At 32.6% G+C, this 23,116-nt stretch overlaps 3 protein-coding genes across 5 annotated transcripts; 2 read left to right on the top strand and 1 right to left on the bottom strand.

Annotated features, from left to right (window-relative positions):
• Positions 1-204: 204 nt before the first annotated feature.
• On the bottom strand, positions 205-1,125 carry LOC111037655 (flocculation protein FLO11-like). Its single transcript, XM_022320341.1, has 2 exons — positions 1,059-1,125; positions 205-890 (listed from the first exon to the last, which is right to left on the bottom strand). Exons 1-2 carry the CDS (start codon positions 1,123-1,125, stop codon positions 205-207), a joined length of 753 nt encoding a protein of 250 aa, XP_022176033.1.
• Positions 1,126-1,390: 265 nt separating this feature from the next.
• Positions 1,391-15,368, top strand: LOC111037546 (putative mediator of RNA polymerase II transcription subunit 12). Of its 3 annotated transcripts, none has more exons than XM_022320189.1 (5): positions 1,391-1,723; positions 10,483-10,702; positions 10,843-10,986; positions 11,118-11,290; positions 14,011-15,368. In XM_022320189.1, the coding sequence occupies exons 2-5, from the start codon at positions 10,667-10,669 to the stop codon at positions 15,233-15,235; spliced, it is 1,578 nt and encodes a 525-aa protein (XP_022175881.1). In that variant the 5' UTR covers positions 1,391-1,723; positions 10,483-10,666; the 3' UTR covers positions 15,236-15,368. The 3 variants fall into 3 exon arrangements, with proteins under 3 accessions (XP_022175881.1, XP_022175898.1, XP_022175890.1); XM_022320198.1 differs by lacking the exon at positions 1,391-1,723 and adding an exon at positions 10,366-10,387; XM_022320206.1 differs by lacking the exon at positions 1,391-1,723 and having other exon boundaries at positions 10,205-10,693.
• Positions 15,369-20,393: 5,025 nt separating this feature from the next.
• Positions 20,394-22,879, top strand: LOC111037530 (cuticle protein 19-like). The gene is made up of 4 exons (XM_022320164.1): positions 20,394-20,525; positions 20,608-20,718; positions 21,012-21,252; positions 22,739-22,879. Exons 1-3 carry the CDS (start codon positions 20,514-20,516, stop codon positions 21,240-21,242), a joined length of 354 nt encoding a protein of 117 aa, XP_022175856.1. The 5' UTR covers positions 20,394-20,513; the 3' UTR covers positions 21,243-21,252; positions 22,739-22,879.
• Positions 22,880-23,116: the final 237 nt, after the last annotated feature.

The raw sequence follows: 23,116 nt of genomic DNA, 5'->3' as shown, positions 1-23,116 counted from the left end.
ATCGATATTGATAATATTTTTTTTGCCGGAGAGGAGACGTACATTAGATTAAAATGTTTCCGCGTAATCGATTTTCGATAGGGTTTATAGACGTTGATTTTAAATAATATTTGTGTAGTTTAAACTAATATAGTACTATGACTGCAGTAGTTATAATGATGGGTGTGTGGGTGCAGGAATTATAGTATCGTTTGTGGCGGCAGGTCAGACGTCGATGTCGATGATGGTCGGCTGGATGGGTGTCATGGTCGGTGACGGCGACAGGTCGAGGGCGTCGAGCGGCGACGGTGGCCGGCGGAACGATGGTGGCGGCGTAGAAGCCGAATGTGGCTTAGCAGTGGCCGAGGCCGTTGGCGAAGGCGGCCGCGGCGTAGACGTCTGCGTGGATGGCGAAGGTGAAGATGCCGATTTGGGGGACGGCGACAGACGGACGACGTCGGCCACGCGCGCGTTGTCCGTGTCACTGTCGTCCGATTCGTAGTTTTCGATGTCGTCGTGGTCGTCATCTTCGTCGATGTCCGCATGCAGAGACCGGAACTCATCGAGCTCACGGTCGGCTGACGATTTGATAAACAACGGCAAACTGTTCGAGTGGCCCGTCTGATAGCTCACGATGTCCGACGACAGAGGCGCGCGGCTGGGCGGCTGCTGAGGCCGGCAAGGCAGTGGCGCCGTCGGCGTCGGACGCTTGATGAAGTTGACAAACGGTGTCGTCGACGAAGCGGTCGCAGGACCACCGTCACCGCCGAACGAGGGGGACGCAGACGGTGGCAAACCGAAAGGTGACGGTGACGATGACAAACCAAACGACGACGGCGGCGGCGGCGGCGGCGATCCCAGCGTGCCCGGCCAGTGGTAGTACTTATCGCCCTCTCCGTAATCACCCGAATCTGAAAGAGAACAACAAAAAAAAAAAACAAAAAAAAATTGACTGTTAGGTGGTTTTGCGAGGTTTATGGATTTTTGGAATTTTTTTTTAGGGTTGAGGGTTTGGGTTTTTGACACCTAGTGCCCACGATCATCGTCTGTGCTCATCGTCATCGTCTGCTGCAGAATACCTCCTGTCTTTAAACTCGGGTTTGGGATCGACTGACTGGTTTTCACGGTGAACGGATAAACCGACATTGCATAAACGCGTGTTCTAAACGGTCTACGAAGTAATCACAATAATCGTCAAAAACATCTTCTGTATAGAAAGAAACTAAATGGACGTGACGGTTCGATGACTCGGATAAAAATTATGTAATCTCGGCTTACAACGAATAATAAAATTCTGCAGAATTCGGTCTATCTGTTTTTTTTTATATTAGATAACCAAAGTATTTTTTTTCGAATACATTCGTGTATCTAATGGTTATTGACGAACTTATTTTGTAGGTCAAATTTTTACTTTTTCACAGCGCTGTTAAGTGTTATCCTTTATGATAAATGATAATACAGAACCATATTTTTTTAAAGCACTGTTTTCACCAATCATAACTCTGGATATCTACTAAAAAAAAAAACATCTTAACCTGCATTCTGCCACAGTGAAACATTATTGAGATTAGAGTACCTACGGATTTTGTAGATACATATTATCTATGTCGAATGAAATTCTTGTTTTTGTGATGCTTTTTTTAGGTATCTTTTACTTTTAAGTCACTCTTATTTTTTAAAAATCTTTTTGTGGAAAACGTGCTCTTTATCAACGTGTATTTGAAACATACGAGTAATACGAAAGGTAAATATTTATTTAAAAATATTTAATAAGTGTGCTAGGGTGGCTCATTAAATAAGTATTTTTTAAATTTATCTCTGGTATTTATCTCTGGTATTTTTCGTACATACATCTTACGAATGCTAAAATTTAGATTTTTTATCCATCTGCAACTGCATGCCTGTAAAAATTAGACACGATATTATATAGAACAGTAAGTTTATATTATATTATTGAATTATTATACTATTAAATTTAAAGAATAAAATAGCATCAGAATGACCCTAATGGTTTTTTTTTTTAAAATTATTTAGTAAAATATTTTTAGTGATTTTTTAGTACTTTTTGTTAATGTTTCATAAGTATATGATAATATTTAGCCGCACTCCAATACGCGTTATCATATCGCACACAACAATCGCGGGCTCAGAGCGTATATAAGACCCTCTAACCCTTGTTTAGCGTGAAAAAATAAATAATAAAGTGAAAACAAAAAATTCAGTCCACCAATATTGGGTCAGTTTTCGTCGACGCACCATTAACCGCGTCGGGCGCTTTGAAGAACGGACTGGACGGCGACGGGAACTTAAACGCTGACGGGCGGCCGCCGCCATAGTCGCCGTTGCTGTCGTCGTCATCGTCGTCGACGTTGTTGTTGTTATTGACGTCGTTGTACTTGTTGTAACCAAAATTCAACGACAGCGGCTGTGGTCGCGGCAACTGCGGCGCGAACGGTTCTCCATCAACGTCTGACTCGTACTCGGACGACAGGGACAGCGACTGCGGCTGCAACGCGAACGGACGCGGTTCGTCGTCATCGCCGCCGCCGTCACCGCCGCCAGACTCGTACTCGGACTGATGCTGAGACGAACCCGGTAACTTTTCTGGTCCGCTGTGGTAACCGTGGTCGCGGTTGGGCGACTCCTCGCCGTCGGGCCGGACGTACCGGACGGACGCTCGGAAACCGTTTTTGGGGTCTGCCGTGTACAGCACTCTCCTTAGCACGCCGTCCGGTTCCATTACGGTATACTCGCCGGTCACGTGTGAACCGTCCCGCGTCTCAGAGTGACCGTGGCTGTCGCCTGTATTCGGGTTCTCCACGCCGTACGAGAACGAGTAGTGAGGTTTTGCCTGCGGTATAACATACACGATTATTGATTGTTGTATAATATATAATATGGGTAAAAATCAATGAGAGTTGCCCATTTGTGCCACTAGAGTTGAAGGCATTTGGGGCCAAAATAAAAAATATTACACTCTGATATGCGCGGTAAAAGATCAATTCCAATCAAAACCAATCCAAACTGCAGATCGTATTTTGCCGGCCTAATATGTGTTCCTCCTAGCGCAGTTAATATACGGGAAACTAGGTGAACTGACCGACCGAAGAGCAACTTAAATTACTACAACCTAGCTTTATGTGTAAAAAATCGTACTGCAAATGCCAGCCTGAAAAATCCGGTTCTCTGTGATTTCTATGAGAGTAAACTATAATATAAATAATAATTCGTTTGTCTTATCCTTGTATAATAATAATAAATTAATTTCAATTGAAAATTGTATTTTTTAATTTTTTATTACAAACTTAATATTTGACCCTAATGAACCCTTTAACTCATACCTTCTGTAATGAAGTTTCACTTCATTGGCGTATACTTATTTTTACTCACGGTTTTTTAAAGTATTCTATACTCTCAAACTTTTTTTTTGTACACATTTCAAGTTTTACAGGTAAATTGTATTCGTTCATTTTTGTCTTAACGTCTTGGTTCCTAATTGATCATTAAATAATATTTAAGATTTTATGTATATAATTACCGATAATCGCAAAGTTGTACTATTTGTCCTCGTTTTAAATTGGGTGCGTCATGATCTAGGGGTGAAAATGGTCTAAGTAAGTGGTTTTGGGCGCAAATGAGTTGTGTCAATACATTTGTTTAATATGTTAATACCTTCGCAGGGTGATTGACCTGCCATGTTTACATCCACTTTTTTACATGTATTCAAATGATTTTTTTTTAAATTAATAATTATTTCCATATTTGATATTTTTAAAACCTTCAATTTTTTAAACTGTAATTTAAGAAGTGTCCTGTGGTCTTGCTGTAATTCAAATTTCTTTTTTTTACTATAAGAACAGTTCTAACAAAAGGTTGTTTTGTGCCATACACTGTTAAAAGACGATGATTTTCTTTTATAATGTTTATGATGTTTATGTATCCAAATCGATATTTGAACTAGTGATTAAAATATGTATAATTTTTATGTTGTAACTAAGTCTAGTTGTCTAGTAGGTATCTAATTAATAGCTTAGAGTTAGACTATTAATACAAATTATAAAATATTCATATCCCAGCCCCCATATCTTCAAAATCTATACTATAGATATGTTGGATCTATTATCCTTAGTATATAGTTACTAGTTCGTACTTATACACAAAGTTAATACATCAAAACTACTTTGTTACTGAATAGATACATTAACATTTGAAGATAAAATAGTCTTCTTAACAATTTACTATTTACATTAAAAAAGGTGGTTTTTATTTGAAACAAAAAAACTGTATCGCCAAAGAACACCTCTCAAGTATTTTTAAAATATGATAATCACTCATTAGTGATTAATTATACTTAACAATACTAAAAAAATGACAAAGTGAGGTGAGCATGTTTGGTGTATTTGTATCATTCTGATAAACTATTGTCATCCAATTTAGAAATTTGGGTCGAGGGTCATTTCTAACCGTTATGTTTGTGCATTGCAACCACACTGAAATTATTACTTCCTAGAAGATTTTTTTTTTTTAAGACTAATATTTTTAAAACTTGAGATATATTGTATCATCGCAGACTGATACGACAATTTTTCTCACCCATATAACACCTACAACATATGTGTTAAATTTGCTGCTCACAAAAAAAGTGTGGCCCAGAGCAATTGCCTCCCATGGCCCGCCTAAGTATGCCATTGGATGGGCAAGATACTCAAAAATCGGTATCACGATACTAGATACTCGATAGGTATACTCATATTTTAATGCACACTTATAGCAGGAAACTGCCTGCCCATCACCTTGCATATTGTATGAGTTACCAGGACCATTTACGAAAGAAGGATGCGTAGGTCAGATCTCTCATGAATATTTTGTTTGAAGTCCTGAAGAAGTGACAAAAAAATTCTGGTAATTTTCAAATTCATAGCTTTTTAAATTATGGCATAAAAATAATTACAACTATAATTTTGTTTTTACTGAAATAAGTCTTGTAGAGACGTTGCATATGTGCCGGAAACTCATTAAATGGGTAATACACGAAATATGAACCTATACGTATTGAGTATGGAGTAATGTTGTTTAGAAAAAGCTTAGCAAATATAATACTATTTTTTATATTCAAAACAAAATTAAGTTATTGAACTACATTATTAATATTTCACGTCACACTACATTGTGTTATAACACATTTGGACAATTCAGGAATTGAATGAAATATAACTATTCTATATTCTACCGTATAATGTATATCATATTCATATATTATACATAATATAAAGGCAGTAGAACTAATCGCTAATCTCACCATCACAACTGGGTCCTATAAAATGCTATAGTTGCAATCGTAACATAATAGTTTGAAGAGACTGTGGATGTAAGTCGTGAGGAGTATTGTCCTCATATTATTATCATATTATTATATGATGATTGCACCATAGGATATTTAACTGAAAACGTTCACGACAGTTAATGTATATTTGGGAGACTCGTGTAATCACCTAAAATTAATTTTTCAAAAACTTACGAGTTGATGTCTATTTCTTTAGGGTATTAGAAATATCTTAAAACACCAAATTGTTGTAAAAATTCAATATAGCTTTTCTGTTGTATTTCTACTTTTATACAAAATGTATAGGCAAAATTAAAAAAAAGAAAATATTTATTGAGTTTTAATAATCGTTCTGAATACATGTTTTTTATATTTTTAATTTTCATGCATGCACTTTGAAGCCCTAAACTATATAACTGGTACTAGTATATTAAATTATAAGTAAAAACTTTTTTACTACCTATCAAATTTTATTATATAATAAGGTGACTTGGTGTTTAAATAATTGTATGTTTACAAATAATTGGTTTAAATTTATAATGTCAGCATTTAAAATAATACATCGACGATTTGAAATTTATGATATTTAAAAATAAGTACATGTTTTATAAAAAACAATTCAGTAGTTTACTAGGTACAGTCGAATTAATTTTGGTTTGTTTTTAGGATTTCGATCTCCGACCATTTTTGACAATAAAACAAGGTATTACAAGTAGTATTTGTAATCAAATATTATGTGACTGTGGATTATGATAAATTATATAAAAAGTTATCTAATTTTTGTTTTTTTTTTATTTTATTCTGAGCGGAGCGAGCATGGATTAGTTTTACAATGATGTGTGTTTTGTTTTGTGTATCTGATGTTACCGTTAGAATGAGTAAAAATGAAGATTTTTCAAGTTTAAAGGTGGTTTCTGGTAAGATTTTTTTGAACTAAAGTGTTCATAAAAATTCATACACTTTTCAAGTTTAATAGCTAATACTTATAATTTAACACAGAGCTTCTTATTTAAGAAAAATATGTTTTTTTATAGAAATCTAAAAATATCAAATATATTTATATTTAAAATTTTTATATAGACATTTGATGTTCAAATTTGCATTATTGGATATTCAAACGAAAAAAATTACAAGTTTTTCTGAAATAGTTTTGGGCTTTTTGTTCTAATCAAAAAATATTAAGTTATTTCCTTAAAATTTTACCCACTGCAATTGCACATATTATAAATGTCCATAATCAATGACATTTCAAAAATATTTAGATTAATTTTAAGCTATTTTTATGCAATAAATATTATACCGGGTGTAGATATATCTTATTTCTTGTAGGCGGGTTTTTTTAACAATGATATGGGATTTCGAAAAAACAAAGTGACATATTTCTTTATTTTTAACAGGACATATTTTTTTAAATAAAAATTTCAACATTTTTGAACACGTCGTTGTACCAACAGCAAAATAAAATTCATTTTTTCAAATGGTAACAACTATAGTTTTTAATGGGTTCTGGTAAAGCATTTATTTTTAAAAATTTCGATGGTCAATTCATCAATTTTGGTTCACTAGTTTATTATCTATGGTCCTCTTAAGTTTAGTAAATTCATTAATAATGTGGATTGAAATAATTAGTATGAATTTAAATTAAACGACTTTAATATTTTGTTCTTTCAACTATCTTTTGATACACTAAAGCCAGTCATCATCTAACGAGACGCTCCTAAAAAAAAATATTGGAATAAATGCCTATAAGATTGTTGGCAAACATAATTTATTATTTTAATTTTAACATACAAAAATCAAAATAAATATTATTGTAGTTTATTATGTTTAATATTATTTATTATAATCGTAATTAATTAATTCCTCCACAATTTTTTCATCACAGTTACCTTTCTTGCAATAGTTAAAATTGATATACTTCAATATGTGGCTAAGGTAATAATGGTAAGATGGAGTTCGATTATTGACATTAATTTGTCGTTTATACGGAGGTTAAAAAAAAATTGTGTAACGAAAAAAATGTTTTTTTTGGTGCTCTTTCCTTGGTGATTAAATTTTTAATATTAAATTTTTAATTATAGCTTCCCTGTAATGGCCTGGCATGCAAATTATTAATTTAGGAGTTGAAATGAATCCCCTTTATCTCCTTCGGATGTTTACTACAGAATTTTATTTTGTAATTTTGCTATCATAAATTTACAATACTTGTAGATATAAAAAAATTAACTAGAAGATCAAGACATATTAACTAACTAGGTACTTTATGTTTTTTACAAAAAAGGGATATTTTTTTAATATTAATATTGGAAATCTGTAATTATATGTAACAACCTATATTGATATTGAATATTTATGCAAGTATATGATTTACTTCATAATAGCTTAAAGTGGGAATTAAATGAATTCAAATAATAATATTAAGTAAGTACTTGTCTCAAGACGTGGAAATTACTAATTAGAGTAAGACCAATTACGACAGTATTGAGAATACACTTCTGCAGAATTGGAAAATGACAGTTCGTCAATCGTCACCAAAAACTTTTTTTTGACCTCTATATAATATATAAGACATATTAATGTCAATAATCGAACTCCATTATACCATTATTACTTTAGCAACATATCGGAGAATACCCATTTTTGCTATCGTTTAAGTTTAATTCGTGAAAACATGTTTTAGGGGTTACGGGAGAAATTGATAATTTATTGAATTTGTCTGTTTGATAAATGTCATGAGTTAAATAAGTAATATTCATTTATATCATTAAAAGTACCATTCAATTGAGGTTAAGACAAAATTTTTATTAATTTTTACTTCTAAGTTATTATAAAGTTTGAAAATAAACCTAATGGCAAACCATTGTGCACAATACACACTATTTTTATTGAATTTTGTAATTTAAAATTTAAACTAGATAAGTAGTAAGTCCAATCCAAGTATGAATCCAATCCCAGTCCTACACTTATACACAGGAGAAAAACATAATAATAAGTTGTACATTACCACATAATCTGGAGCGTAATGATTGCTTTCTTCGTTTGCACTTTCAAATTCCGAGAACGAAGATGCCGGCGAAGACGGACTCCACGGTTTGACTTCGTGAACCTCACCGGAAACAGGTCCTGTAAAAGTGCTCCAAGCATACGAGGCAGGTATGACTTCGATGGCGTACGATCGTAACGTGAACCAACATAATGCAACGGTCTTAAAGAGAGATAAATAATAACAATTTCAGTCCTTTTATAATATGTCATCGCGATTTGTTTGACTTACTTGTAGTAGGACGACGATCATTTCTGATAACCGATTGTTTTGTTCATCAATCCATTTGCGGGATGATTATGTTGTTCTGACAGTTACGAACGTAATCGAAATAATAATAACTGCATTCGTCCTGCGAGATAATTCGATGCGTTTCGTAATCTCCCACTTCGGGATCGTCGTCGACGACGGATGATTTTTTTGCTCCAAATAAATCATTAACCGGCATCACAGATCAACGATCTCGTCTCAAAATAATCGTCAGTTTTGGCTAAATACCTGCATAATAATTATTATGAATCGATTAAAATAAAATCATATTTTAATTTTTATCGTCACTGCGGAAATATTTCGTTGGTGCAAATAAATTGCTTGTTTGGTAACGGATCACTACAGCGCTTATATAATAACTGTTAATAATTATTGTTATATGAATTAAATTTGAAAATAAATTAATGCTATTCGTTGTTTTGACTTGTGCAATCAATAACCACTGCACACTATCGCTTGTTCTTCAAGTTTGTTCGTTATACACTTAAACTTTTAAGTCTCATAATTTATTTCAGTACAACTCAGTAATTCTGCATATTAGTAATTTATAAAAACTACAGTACGATCAACAATAATTTATTATACTTTTCGTTGCAGTCAGTCAAAATCTAAAATATACAATTGTCACGGTTCATCACACATGAAGTGCCAGGTATGCAATTCCTATTGCACGTTTGCATAATAATTTGTATAGAAATGTCCGTACAGGAATAAATTGATTAATATGTCAACGTCAAACGTTACATATAATACTGAGAACAAAATAATAAATTATGTTGACAGTAAATAAAATTACAATTTTAATATGTAAGTGTATTTGTTATTGCCATTTGTCAGTGTAAAATTATATCCATCTTATTATAATAAGTATCAATTGTCAATTTTAAAATAACTTATTGATCGACGAGTAATCGTTTATGTATCGAGTATTATGAAAATATGTTTGCGACAATATAATATTTTTTGGTTTTTATAAATCATATTATATTATTTCTTTTTTTAATATTAACTTTAAGACCATTTTTTTTTTCAATGTTTTGTTACATTATTTATTTAGTACCTGCCGTTGCGTGTGTTGATGTTTTACTGAATGGTATGTGGAACGAAACTTTCTTCTTGCATACGTTTGAGGTTAAACATGATCATACTATTATATTGCTAGACCTATGGAAAACCATTGATACACTATTGTATAAGTGTATGTAATATAATATTCTTATTCAATAATATTACAATAGTTGGTACTTAATACGCAGTAACAATGTAACATCGTAGAATTGAATATTTTAACGTACTTAACAACCTATGGGCTATGATCTATATTAGTTATTATATTATTATTAGATATACTTGTATTATCAAATATGCAAATTATATTATACCAACAATATTTTTTATTGACGATTATATTTTAATATTGACTGTGTTTTTTTGTATTAATTTCAAGTGCAGTATAAACACCTATAACAATAATACGTGTACCTAATATATTTGTATAATATGCGTATAGTCACCTCCTGTACCTATAGACTGTATAGTTATTTAGTTTTAAATATATATTATTATGCATAGGTACCTAATGTTTTTCTTTCCTATTTGATATGCAATTCTCTCTTTTAAGACTTCGAAAAGCCTCTTATTGATAATTGGTCACGGACACATGTATACATATTACCAAGGTCGTGTGTCTGTTGCATGCGAGTCTTAATATCCTTAAAAACTGATCATTTCACCGATTATTAGTTGCACGGTGAACACAATCATGGTTTGAGGTAAAACGGTAGTTTTTCGGCATTAGTATAATGCATTCAGGATGAGATTCATCAATATTATAACATAGTGATTAATACGCGATTTATTATTTTAGCACAACGCTATACGAACGGGAAACACGATTCAAGATTAACCGATTTGAAAACCGGTAAAACCGTTACTCGCCCGTATAAGGTGCAAATATTTATAGTACCTATAGGCTAAGAGTTTAGAAGAAAAAATTACTATCATACACACGACCACAGAGAGACCAGTAGTCAGGCCTCAGCAGAGTAAAAATGGTTTCACGCATCGGCTACGTTCAAGTGAGAAATGTTTGTTTAATTATGCTATAACTATATAACTGCGTGTTCTAATAATATTACGATCATGCAACTTGCACCGTATTTTTTAATAATTGTTATTGTTGATGATCGGGCTCGATTGATTCCGTGTTGCATAAAATGTAATACAGACAAGACTCGATGCGGTAGTGCTGGTGTTTGTATGGGTGGCAGTCGTCGGGCTGATCACGCAATCGTTCGCGGACGACACGAAAGTCCACGACAAGAGACAGTTGGAAAACGAGTGGGCGTCCACGTCGAAAAAAGACCACAAAGTAAGAAGAATAAAAAAAAAAAAACGAATGACAAACCTACACGACAATATTATAGCGTATACACCTATAACAAGGTTATTTTGTTCGTGTTTTGAATGATTTTACAGCCGTGTTTCTTGTCGGTTTTATAGGGACCAAACACGTACGAATTTAGATACGACGTGGAAAATGCGCCAACAAACAACATACAATATCGTATGGAAGAACGTCATCCCAACGGAAGCGTTGTGGGAAGTTACGGACAAGTCCAACCTGACGGTAAAATAAGAGTCGTGTCCTACGTTGCCGACAAAGACGGTGTAAAGTAAGTGCTTACGCTGATGTATTAGCTAATTTTGAACGACTCCTTCAAACCATTCCAACACAATTGTTGCCTGTGAAATTTAAATTACGGATTATACGTTTTACGTTTTGTTTATATTAATTCTTAATTTGGGAATTTGAGATAAAAAACATATAAAACCAATAACCATATTAGATTTTAGATTCATAATTTGTTTTTTTTCGTTGGGCTTCGTTTGCAATGTAGTCTGCATTTTCCTATACCCGAAAATGCACAACTTGAAACAATTTTTTTAATTTTGCATTTTAAAGAACGCCTCTCACAGGGATTTGTTGGCTGACGGAAAAAAAATGTTTTATACAGAGTTGTTTCATCGGTTACAGAAAATAAAATAGCTATTATAATTTTATATAATTTTAGATCTGTATTTTATATTTGGTCAAAGCTATCCATATTAATGTGTTATAATCATGGCAAGTTCACATTTAAAGGAGTTTAAGGCAGGATGAATTCACTGTCATTATTTAATTTGCCTCGGGCAATGCCGTGTAAGATCAGCTTTAATTAATAAATATTTATATTTAACGTGAAATATCTATTAAATAAAATCAAAGGTGTAAAAGTGGTTAAACGGATGACTCTTATGAAATTAAACAGTTTTTGAACGATTTTTATAACATTTTCTATGGTGGTTTCAGAAAGATCTGTTTCTCCACAGGCTACGTATACTCGTACTTTTTATAACTTACATTTTACTTTTCAACATCATGTTGAATACAGTTGAGAGTTGACTCACGAAAAATCATTATTATTTGTATGTTGTTGTAATTACCTAGTTACAAAAAATAAAATAGTTTGTATAATATGATTGGTTATAATTTTAGACCTTTGATTTTAAAAAGTAGTCGGTCAATACATATTTTATTAATTAGCTATAGCTGATCCTGCATGGAGTTGCCCGTGACAAATTAAATACAGGAAGATAGACGTTGTCTGTAATGTAGATTGTATTTAACCATTGGAGACAAACACATTCTATCTATATAGATTATGAACTATTACAATATCAGTTATTATTTTGTGGTCCATAACATTATAATATTTTAATAAAAACATTTTTTTCCCGGATGATGCATAAGGCCAATCAACTGTACACAAACTCTGCAGCATCTATTCGTTTTGCCCTATTTTTATTTTATTTCTGAAGCTGTGTACCTACTTTAAAATACCATGCAGTTAGGTTATAAATAATAATATTATACCTTAATATGATTGTTTAGGACTGCATCCGTATATTTCAAATAAATATGCAATGAAAGTTTAAATAATTTTTCATACCTAGTTGATTTTATTGGTATATTTTTACTCTACTTACCTATCATATTTTTTTATTCTACATTTATATGCATACAAAATAAAAGACTCGACAATAGTCTAGAAGAATTTTTATTTTTTAATTCACCGTTTATACATTTTTGGTGAAGACAGTTAATTTAATCATACGTGATTTAAATAATGGGAATTTATATGACTAACAAGTGAACTGTTATTAGTTTTATTTATTAATTGGGTCGGTGCAATGTAGTTAATTTGCTATTATACTTTACTAAGTTATTTCATCCAATCTGTTAAAATAAACTTCACTTGTTTTAGTTAAATCTACATATCGACGCAATACAAAAAACAACTTTGCATCGTATAATACAATCACAATGGGTGTCTATAGGTTATAATATTTTTCTTCATTCATTACTAAATATAAAGTGATGAAATTTATATATTATAATGCATTAGTACAAAATATAACGTTAAGCCTATGTTAGTTATTTTTGCTATTCTAATACATTAACAAAATGACTATTTCCATACCTTACAAAATGTTTTCATTTTTATACCATTGCACCCACTACATAATTTAATACCTTATATATTTTAACTTAACAGATTCTATAATATCCATTTTTTTTAATTACTGGAACTTAAATTTAATAATATTTTATAAGTGATTATTATTGATAGACAAAATAGAAATTTCTAGTCATGCCATGAATTAAAAAAATTCTATGAGCTACAAGGCACTCCCGAGGGCAGATAAAACGATGCTTGTATGGATTTCCAAGTCAAAAATTTCAAGACATGTAACGAATCTACAATACTAATTATTCTTTAGTTGTATTTCTGTTTTAAACCTTGGAATTCAAACATGCGAACACGTCTCCTTGAAAAATATCAAATATCGAATCGATTCCATTGTATAGACACTCCAATAATTGGACAATAAAAATTCACAATAGTTGTGAAACGATTGGTTTACCAAATCCCTTACAAAAAAAAAAACAACAACAGTTCTCCATACTTTGAAAAATACAATACTTATGTCGATTGCAGTCACCAAAGTTTGTAACCATTGACAGTTGATTTATTATATATTTATATGTTTATGTACGACGTGTAAAACACGCACGCTTTTTAAATCAAAAACAACAAATTGTAGTATTATAAATTATTACTAAAACTTCGGCATCAGCATAGATCATAATAGCAGTTTGTCAAATGATTAATGATCTACGTCCTAGGTGTTTAACAAGTTCTAGAAAAGTAACATTTAGAATAAGTTCCAACTGAATTTTCATATAAATCGTTGTCGGAATGGTTTATTAGGATTAAAATTGTTTCAAATTATATTATCTGTTCGTGACATATTATAATTAAGATGCTCATCCCGATCGTTTTTGTCACAGGGCGTACGTCAAAGACAATGGTGGGGACGATAAGTACGTGGCTGAAGGATCTAGTCTGGACCCCGTGCAACGAGTCACGTCACAGATCATACAGACGGCTGTGAAGTCGCAACAACACAAGTCGCCATTGCATGACAAGTATCACCGGCCGACGCCGAGCACAGCGGCCGCGGCCGGTCAACGGGTGGATACGGCGCACGCGTATCACCAGCAGAGAACCAACGTGGATCCGGCCACATTTCGGCCGGAAGACTCGCCGGGCTTTCAGGAAACCAATCAGCCATTCGTCGGCGACCAGCTCAAGGACAAGTTGCAATCGTCTTACGCCGAGTACAGGGTCGGCCCTCCTCAGCAAGCACCGCCTAATCAATTGGTCCAGAATTCCGCGCCCCTACCGCCCGTAGTTCCGTACAACTTACAGCAGGGCGCCGTCCCTGCCCAGCAGCCATCGCACTACGTGCTAAACGTGCCGCCCCTACCCTCGCTGGGTGACAACTCACCGCTGCCGCTGCTGCCTGGTCAACAGCCCTTACCCATCACTCCCGATCGGGGGCCCATCATGATACAGCTCCAACAACCGCAGCAGCAGCAGCCACCGCCACCCAACTATCAGCAGCAACAGAACTACTTGCAGTATCAGCCCACTCAGGTGCACCAACAACAGTTGAGATTGCCTCAGGGCCAACAGCAGTTGCTCCATCCTAGTCAAGTGCAGCAATACCAACAACAGCCGGTAAGGGTACAGCCGCCAGTGCACTTGCAGCAACACGTCCAGTTGACGCCGAACCAGCAGCAAACAGTCCAATATCAGCCACAACAGGCCAGAGTGGTGTCGCAGCAGGCGTTACCACCTCAATACATTCAGCAGCAGCATCAGCAGCAACTGCAGCAACAGCAACTGCAACAGCAGCAGCAGCAGCAACAGCTACAGCAACAGCAACAACAGCAAAAAGTCCCGTACCAGCAGTCCGTCATGCAACAGCAGTACCCGCAACAGGTCAACATACCGGCACATCCGTCGCAGCTGCAGATCAGGGGCAACGTACAGCAGCATCACGCGGTGGTACCGATGCAATATTTCCACCAACCAAATCCGGCAACCACAGTGGAACAGTACCGTCAACAGTTGCAGCTTCAGGCGGCTGAATCGCAGATATTCCCGGTATTTGTGTTGCCACCGACCAATAGCGTTTTCGATTTCGAAAGAAAACGTTTAAGGTTTTAAGGACATTTTCTAATGTAATATCATTGTTCCAATTGCAAAAACTCATATTTTGTTTAGGTTTGATTTTTTTTTCATATTGTCCCGCTGTGCATGAATATCATAAATCATAATTATATAATATGTACAAATGAATTTTTACAAAATATGTAATATAAATTAAAAACCTATAATGTATTTTAATTTGATGAATATAAATCTACATTTTGTATAACTGTAATTTTATTATTATATTATTACCTATGTATTATATTTTAAGACGACGCGATGATGCACGATAGTCGCGTTTCTCGCTACCAAGCAGTAGTTGTTATTCGTGAAAATGAACATATTTTTTGTCAACGGATCTACTGAATGTTTCGTTCAGTACAAGTTACGTTATGTATAGGGTACATAAATGGTAAAATCGCGAAAACAAACAGAACCTAGACGAATCAAAATAACAACAACGACCAAGTCGACGGCGTCCGTCAAAAAAATAAACAAATAATATTTCTACGATCTCGTGAATGTTTATAAAATAATATGACATGACGTCCCCGTGCGGCCCACTACATAATTAGATGATTTCGTCTGGCTTGAGAAAATCGAGATATTACGTAAAAACAAAAAAAACACCCCATTCTCGTCCGTCCCTAGCTAGCTCTACCCTCTAAGCTCCTCTTTTTACCCAACCCATTACCGACGGTACATACTGTTGCACGTTCCCCGTCGATGGGAGACTCACCTGCATCTACGCACTGCAATGGTACAATGCGTACAACGTGTGTGCGTGTGTGTGTTATCAATCATTGCGTGATGTGTTATAGGTTTCCGCGGAATAACACAAGGCCGCCGTGCTCAATCACGCCTTGTTAAATATATTTTGGCGGTTTGCACAACCCAGACGCAGTATAATATAACACAGTCGATGTGTATAGTTGTCGCGATTAGCCATGGCGTGCGGCGAATGATCCGTTCACAGTCAAGACGGCAGTTTCGACACATTTTCCTATCGTTGTTCTCTCTCTCGTTCGCCGAACTTGTCATGCCGAATTTATATTAGTCCGCAATTTGGAAACGCCGTGCCCGAATTTAATACTAATGCGCGTTTACGCCGCCGCGGCACGTTTATTAACGATGCCGTTAAACAAATCTAACCTAATTATAAATATCGAACAGTGTTACACACTTCCACGTTATATAAATTTGTGTGTGTGCGTGTATGTATGGGTAGGCTACAATAATATAATACAGTGCGTGTCTGTGTGATTGGTTTTTATTTAAATAAAAGAAGATTTCTTCGACCACACTACAATAATTTATTTAATAAATACATTTATTATGACTTATTAGCCTATAGGCTAGTGTCTCACCACTGAGAGTCCATAGAAAAAAAGAATACATATACGAGTACGCTGTTTAGCCATCCGTTTGGTCAAAACCAACACTACAACCATGCAAAAGTTTTGGTCGTAAAAATCTCATGAAGCGTGTTATATGTAAAGAGTGGATCATTAGGTTCTTAAAAGCTTATAATATGATTCCAATATATTATGCTCTAAAAAAACCTTAAAATATTATCTTAACAATCATCAAACTAGTATTATATGCTTTCTTTACTTTAAATAATTTAAAAATCTGTATACCAGTTATAGGTATGATAGAAACATATTATGAAAAATATATAGTATAAATTAACATTCAATTTTAAAAATTTATAATATTTACATTTTTATCATTCATTTATTGCACGCCCTGTAATAATAAGTTTAAATATAAAAATAATTATTTATTTATTTATTTTTATTTGGATTAAGGCTTCAACTACTTAGATTATTAGCCTGGTATTGTGATGGGGAGGGAAAGGTTGGTTGGAATACGTTTGTATGCGTGGCAAGAACGTATTGCTAAAACCCTGGGTGGTCACCCATCAGAGTGACGGCCGGAACGTACTCTCGGAGCGTTGTCGTAGATTGAGAGCACTACTACGCATCACCAAGCCAAGGAAAAAAATGATGCATATTATCTTTTCTTTAGTAAATTATTTAAATGCAGTCACACTTAAAACAATCAAAAAAATTAGGACATTTTCAATTCAATTACAAACAAATTATACACCAATTTCCATAATTTTTCATTTTTGAATTGTAAACCTTTTTTTTCGCGTGATGAAATATTTGTACTATAGAGAAATAAACAAATATGACTTTTTTATGAACAAATAACACAATACATTCTTAAATATGAAATTTTTAAAATATGCTATAATATGCAAAATACATTTTTTTTACGAACTATTCAACCCCTAGTACTTTTCCCTAGTACTTTTCCTCCTATTTTCTACTTAATAAATTGCTCAAATTATTTACCCCTGTTGGCCTGTTGAGCTGAATATAGGCAAAAAATGTATGCAATAACTTTTAAAAATCTGCTCTCTATAGTTGTATGTATATTGTATATTTACGCAATTTATTTTGATCATAAAATAATCAAATCATACATAGAATTGCTATCAACATACAGTATTTGCCATTTGAAGCTACTATTATTCAGTTGAAGTTAATTTTTATATGAAGTCAAACTTTCAAATAAAAAATAATGTTATTTTTTTAGGAATGCAGTGATTAAATATTTCATTAGAATATATTCAAATGTGAAAAATAATTCATATTTTAGTAATTAATTATACATTTATACATTTCTCCTACCGTCTTTATTAAATTTTTTCATCTAAGTACAATTAACATTTTTAATAATTTTGGTTGTTATTATAAAAATAAACAATATTCATCAATAAACTATCAAATTATATAAATCTTTAAAATCTATCTTTTTATCAATTCTTTTTTTTTGTGTAACTCGTATTGCAGATTTTTGATCAAAGAACTATCAGTATCAAATAATTGATATAGGGCGCATTTAAAACTGCATTAAACGTATCCTTGGAGAATATCTTTGGATGAATAAAGCTTGAAATTGCCCAGTATAGGTTAAAATTGTCTGCCCAAATGTAAAATAGTATGACTTTCAAAATGTTTAATCAAAACCAATTTCATCAATGATATTTAAGGATGTTGTAAAAATAAAATATAAATGTTATACATTTCTTACCTACTCCCTGTATGTGATTATATTTTATAAAAAGTTAATGGACGCCAAAGCATATTGTTCAGTATTAATAACAAGAAAAATATTGGTAAATCGTACCTATTGATTTCATCGATTTAAAATGTGAAGTGTTGACAAGTAATGAGACGCCTATAAGGTTTATTGCATTCGTGATAATATATATAATATATATACATTATACCTAATTAACAATTGTATATGGTTGAATGGTTATGCTTGTCAATATGAGTAATAGGTATACGTAGTCATTTACTACATTCAATAAATAGTAATTTTTTCATCATTGTCAAGAGTTTATAAGTTTTATTATCAATTTAAACGATATTATTGAAAAATTAATGAGAAAATGACAATGTAATTTTGAAGAAGAAAAATATATGTAGGCCGTTCAATTTTATCGAAGGTCACTAAATTACAACATCAAGCACCCTAATTTAAAATGTATACTAGAGTTATAATTACTAATTATCATAGAAGAATTATTTATTTACGTACACGTATTATATATTATATTAATTAACTGTTGATATTTATTTATTAGCCAATCGTCAAAACTCAAAATAAATTTTGCTATAATAGGTATTTATTTATTAAATTTCTTACACTATTCAATTTTTAATATAAACTGAATTAAATTGTTCAAGTTTTTTTCTCAAGTTTCAAATCCAAATTAGTTTTCAGTTAAAAACAAATTAAGTTGGGGTATAGTAAAATACTGAAATATGAGTAAAATGCCTACTGGTGATATTATGAGAGTGAGTACTTGATAGTTAATACATGCCTTAACATTTAAAACAAATGAATTAGTTAATTAATTATTACATTTCATTTTAAAGTTCAGATCGTATATCATCTGAGTATAGATAGCAAAGATTATTATTTGATCTTTACTCAATAATAATTTGGCAAACGATAACTATAGCTATAAAAAAAACGCCTTATCTGTAGTTGGCCTCTGTCACTAACGTGTTCTGAGGTCAGGTTTCGGTTAACATCTAGTTCCCAGATAGATGACCAACCCAGTTTTAGTGACCAATCCTCGCCCCACATACACGTGTTCCTCAACAAAACCGCAGCCTCCCAAAAAATGCTAATAGCCCATAGTTACTGATGCTTATGATCAATAATAATAATAAAAAACTTTATTTTGTTTTAAAATAATAAATTAATACAAATGTTCATCGCAATATCCATACATTTGTCATTATTATAATTTTAAATATAAACAATGACAGTTGATGATCAAAATATGCTGATTTCATATTAAAAATTATTATTTTAAAAGTAAGTAGTCGAATAGAAAATTTTACTGCAAACACTTAACTATCAGAAGATGCAGGTAAGTAGTATGGTAAATATTTAAGTTTAACACAAAAATGTATAACGAATACATGTTTTTCACTAACCAAAATGTACTCACTATAAATATATTAATTAATAAGTATTTTTTTTCTAATAAACCTATCATAGTATAGAATGTAAATATTATTTTGTGGTTCAACTGTTTTTTTGTTTAACTTTCAATATATCGTAATAACTTACGAGCAGTTCATAATAATGTTACATAAAATATCGGTTGATAACTATCACAATTTATTTTTAACTAGAAATGAATTACTTTATAATATGCTTGTGCAATGCAATATGACGACCCTACTTGCACGATGACATACATTTTACCCATACATACAGACGCACCCCGAATGGGGTGGATATATTGCTGCTGTGCCATACAATATTAATCTATTTTGAAAACCTTTATAAGCCTCACTATACTGCTCACAAACAAAAAAGAACAAAAAACATAATGAATAAAAAATAATAATGACTACAACTATAGTGAACAGTGAACACATCCTATGGACCGTTTCGCCATGTAAACAAAATACTGTGCGTTTATTGTACAGGTATATATTATACCTATAATATAATATTATATCGTTATGCAATGTTTGCGTTTGCAACACGAACCGATCGTGTGAAAAGAAGTGGAAGACTGCCTGGAACGACGTAGTTATATATAGTGTTGATCGCAGGACGGAATACAATAGATTCTCGCCATCAATCGATCTAGAACGTGTGTACAGTTCTTAGCCGTTTTTCGATCATCCTCTGTAATACGTTTATTATAATTTATAGTTACCTATCGTTTGTTTCAACGTCAAGAAAAATGTTGTCCAAGGTACAGCGTCAGATCATGTTCATTTGAGATAAATTTTGTTCGTCTATTAAACTATTTCTCTTTGATTTTTTTCTCGCCAAAGGTTATTGTCGGTTCTTGCGTCCTGTTGTACGTCAGTTTTACGGTCCAATCGTATCCTCAAGGTTACGGCGGCGGTGGCGGACACGACGACGACGACCACGTGGACTACTATGTGGGTATCACCATTATAATATGGTGTTGTAGTAAAAAGTGTAAAATCAAATATGCGGTTCACCAACCTTTTCCTATTTACCTATAATACAATATCATAATTATTCATAATAATGTGCATCGTGTCTACTGTCGGTCGTTCTAGTGCGAAAATCCGACATAGTTTTATCATTATATTATAATTTTTTTCGTTTCCTTTTCAAAACACCGAGCGTCAGACGGCGACGACTTCACGACTTACGACATAATTGCAAGATTCCCTAACGTGAGTGTGCATGTGTGTGTTTTCGGCAGGCTCATCCAAAGTACTCTTACAAGTACGGCGTACAGGACCCGCATACAGGCGACTACAAGACCGCGCACGAGTACAGAGATGGCGATGTGGTAAAGGGCTCGTACAGCGTGCATGATCCCGATGGTACTCTGAGGACCGTCGAGTACGTGGCCGACAAGGAAAACGGTTTTAACGCGGTCGTCCACAATTCCGGTCACGCCAACCATCCAGACCACTACGAACACTATTAAACAGCCAAAGGTGATGATACCAACAATTGTTACCTAAACTAAGTCCTCATATTGGCTCCCAGTAGTTGTTTTATTGTTTTTATTGCTTTTTCACGAGGGTTCTCCTCTTAATTTCCCGGGAAAACGCTTTAAAATTCGTTTCAGACTAATCGTCGTTCTTCGTTGCTTCGAGAAGAATATTTCAGTTTAGTCGGTCGTGTTTTAGACGTATTTATATTTATATTTTATAAACTCTCGAATTCAATTGGTAATTAATCGATTATTTTTGATTTGTTGTATAGCATACTGTATAATTAGTATAAATCGTTACTCATATAATGGAGGCTCGTCTAAAAATAGGTTTAAAGATGCGATTTCGTAATGAATTTTAACAATTTTAATAGATACTAGAATACAATCCCGGAATGAATGATATAAAATGGTTAACGGGAACTTAAGTGTTTAACATGATTTTATACTGTGTCTGTGTATTCGTAATCTATTAATCTATACCATAGTTTTGAAAAATGGCTAAGTATTTTATATGGGAAATGCCAATTGGGTTATTACTTATTACAATTAAAGTTTAAAATTATAATATTAATTTATTATAACTCTTCTTCTTAGAGTCCATCTGCTATTAAGACCATACCGTCACACATCCAACCCTTCAATTTTTTTTATCAGCAGCTCATGTTTTCTAGCCTAGTCCTGTGGTCCTCTACTCAGTGACTCTAGGTCCTTTTTAATTATATCACACCATCTCAAATTATTAAAGTTTTAATGTATGATTTACTATTTACTTAGGTAAGAAAGTTTCTTTGTTTATATTTGCAAAGTCTATTTTAATGCTATAATAAATAAAAGTCATCAGAGAATTTATTGTACTATTATTGATAGTAATTGGTCAACAATTAACGACCCGTAACTGTAAACTATATTTTTTTTATTTACTGTTTATAGTTACTTGAAACTAAAATTAATACTAATCAACTTTCAAACTATAATTATTATGATCATTTTTATTTTAAATATTTCGAACTTTCGAACTTTAAAGAATATATTTTTACCATTTGATTCAATAATTAATATAACTCAAGTACACTTTTCATAAGGGTTTTATATTCAAAGTCCATAAGCCTTCTAAGTTAGAATATAAAAATCTTTTTTTTTTTGTGTAATGTACCTTAAACAAGTTTTGAGTTAGTTAATAATATCTAATTTTAAAACACATTTTATTATGCCTGGTTCAATATAATGTTATGCTTTAAAAAAAATATTATTATGTGTTCCATAAATTCAATGTTTAAAATTAAATTGACTAAACTTGTTCATAATTATTTATTACATCATGAAAATATTTAAAATATAAAATTATTACTATGAGTTGTACATAATTATGTCTGTTATTGAATAAAAAATATAAACAAACATTAATATTTATGAAAAATACATCAAATAGGTACATTTAATCATTAATTTAAAAAAAAATCCTCATTAATAGATTTTACTTTCAGATGATCTACTCCGAGGTAATTATATGGTTTATAACTTCCGATAACTATACTCATTTTCCAACATAAAGGACACAGGAAAACAATTTATTATATAACAGTCTAGTCTTTAATTTAACATATTTGCTTTGACATATTTGTCAGCAAAATTATCACACATATTATACTTTTATACATATTATAATCATTATCATTATATTATTATTTTTATATTATTATTTATATTTTTTTTTACATATAACTTATAACTTAGTATCCTTAAGTACCTATGTTGGTATGTTAAAGTGATAGTATAATACACAATTATTATTACTATTACTCATTGTATTTATATAATGGCTGATATATAGGTAATACACCAATATTGTAATTAATATATGT

This window comes from Myzus persicae, unplaced genomic scaffold (assembly GCF_001856785.1).
Source record: "Myzus persicae strain clone G006 unplaced genomic scaffold, MPER_G0061.0, whole genome shotgun sequence".
Classification (NCBI taxonomy): Eukaryota; Metazoa; Arthropoda; class Insecta; order Hemiptera; family Aphididae; genus Myzus; species Myzus persicae.
The sequence above is the reverse complement of the archived record's forward strand: the minus strand, read 5'-3'. Positions and strand labels throughout refer to the sequence as shown.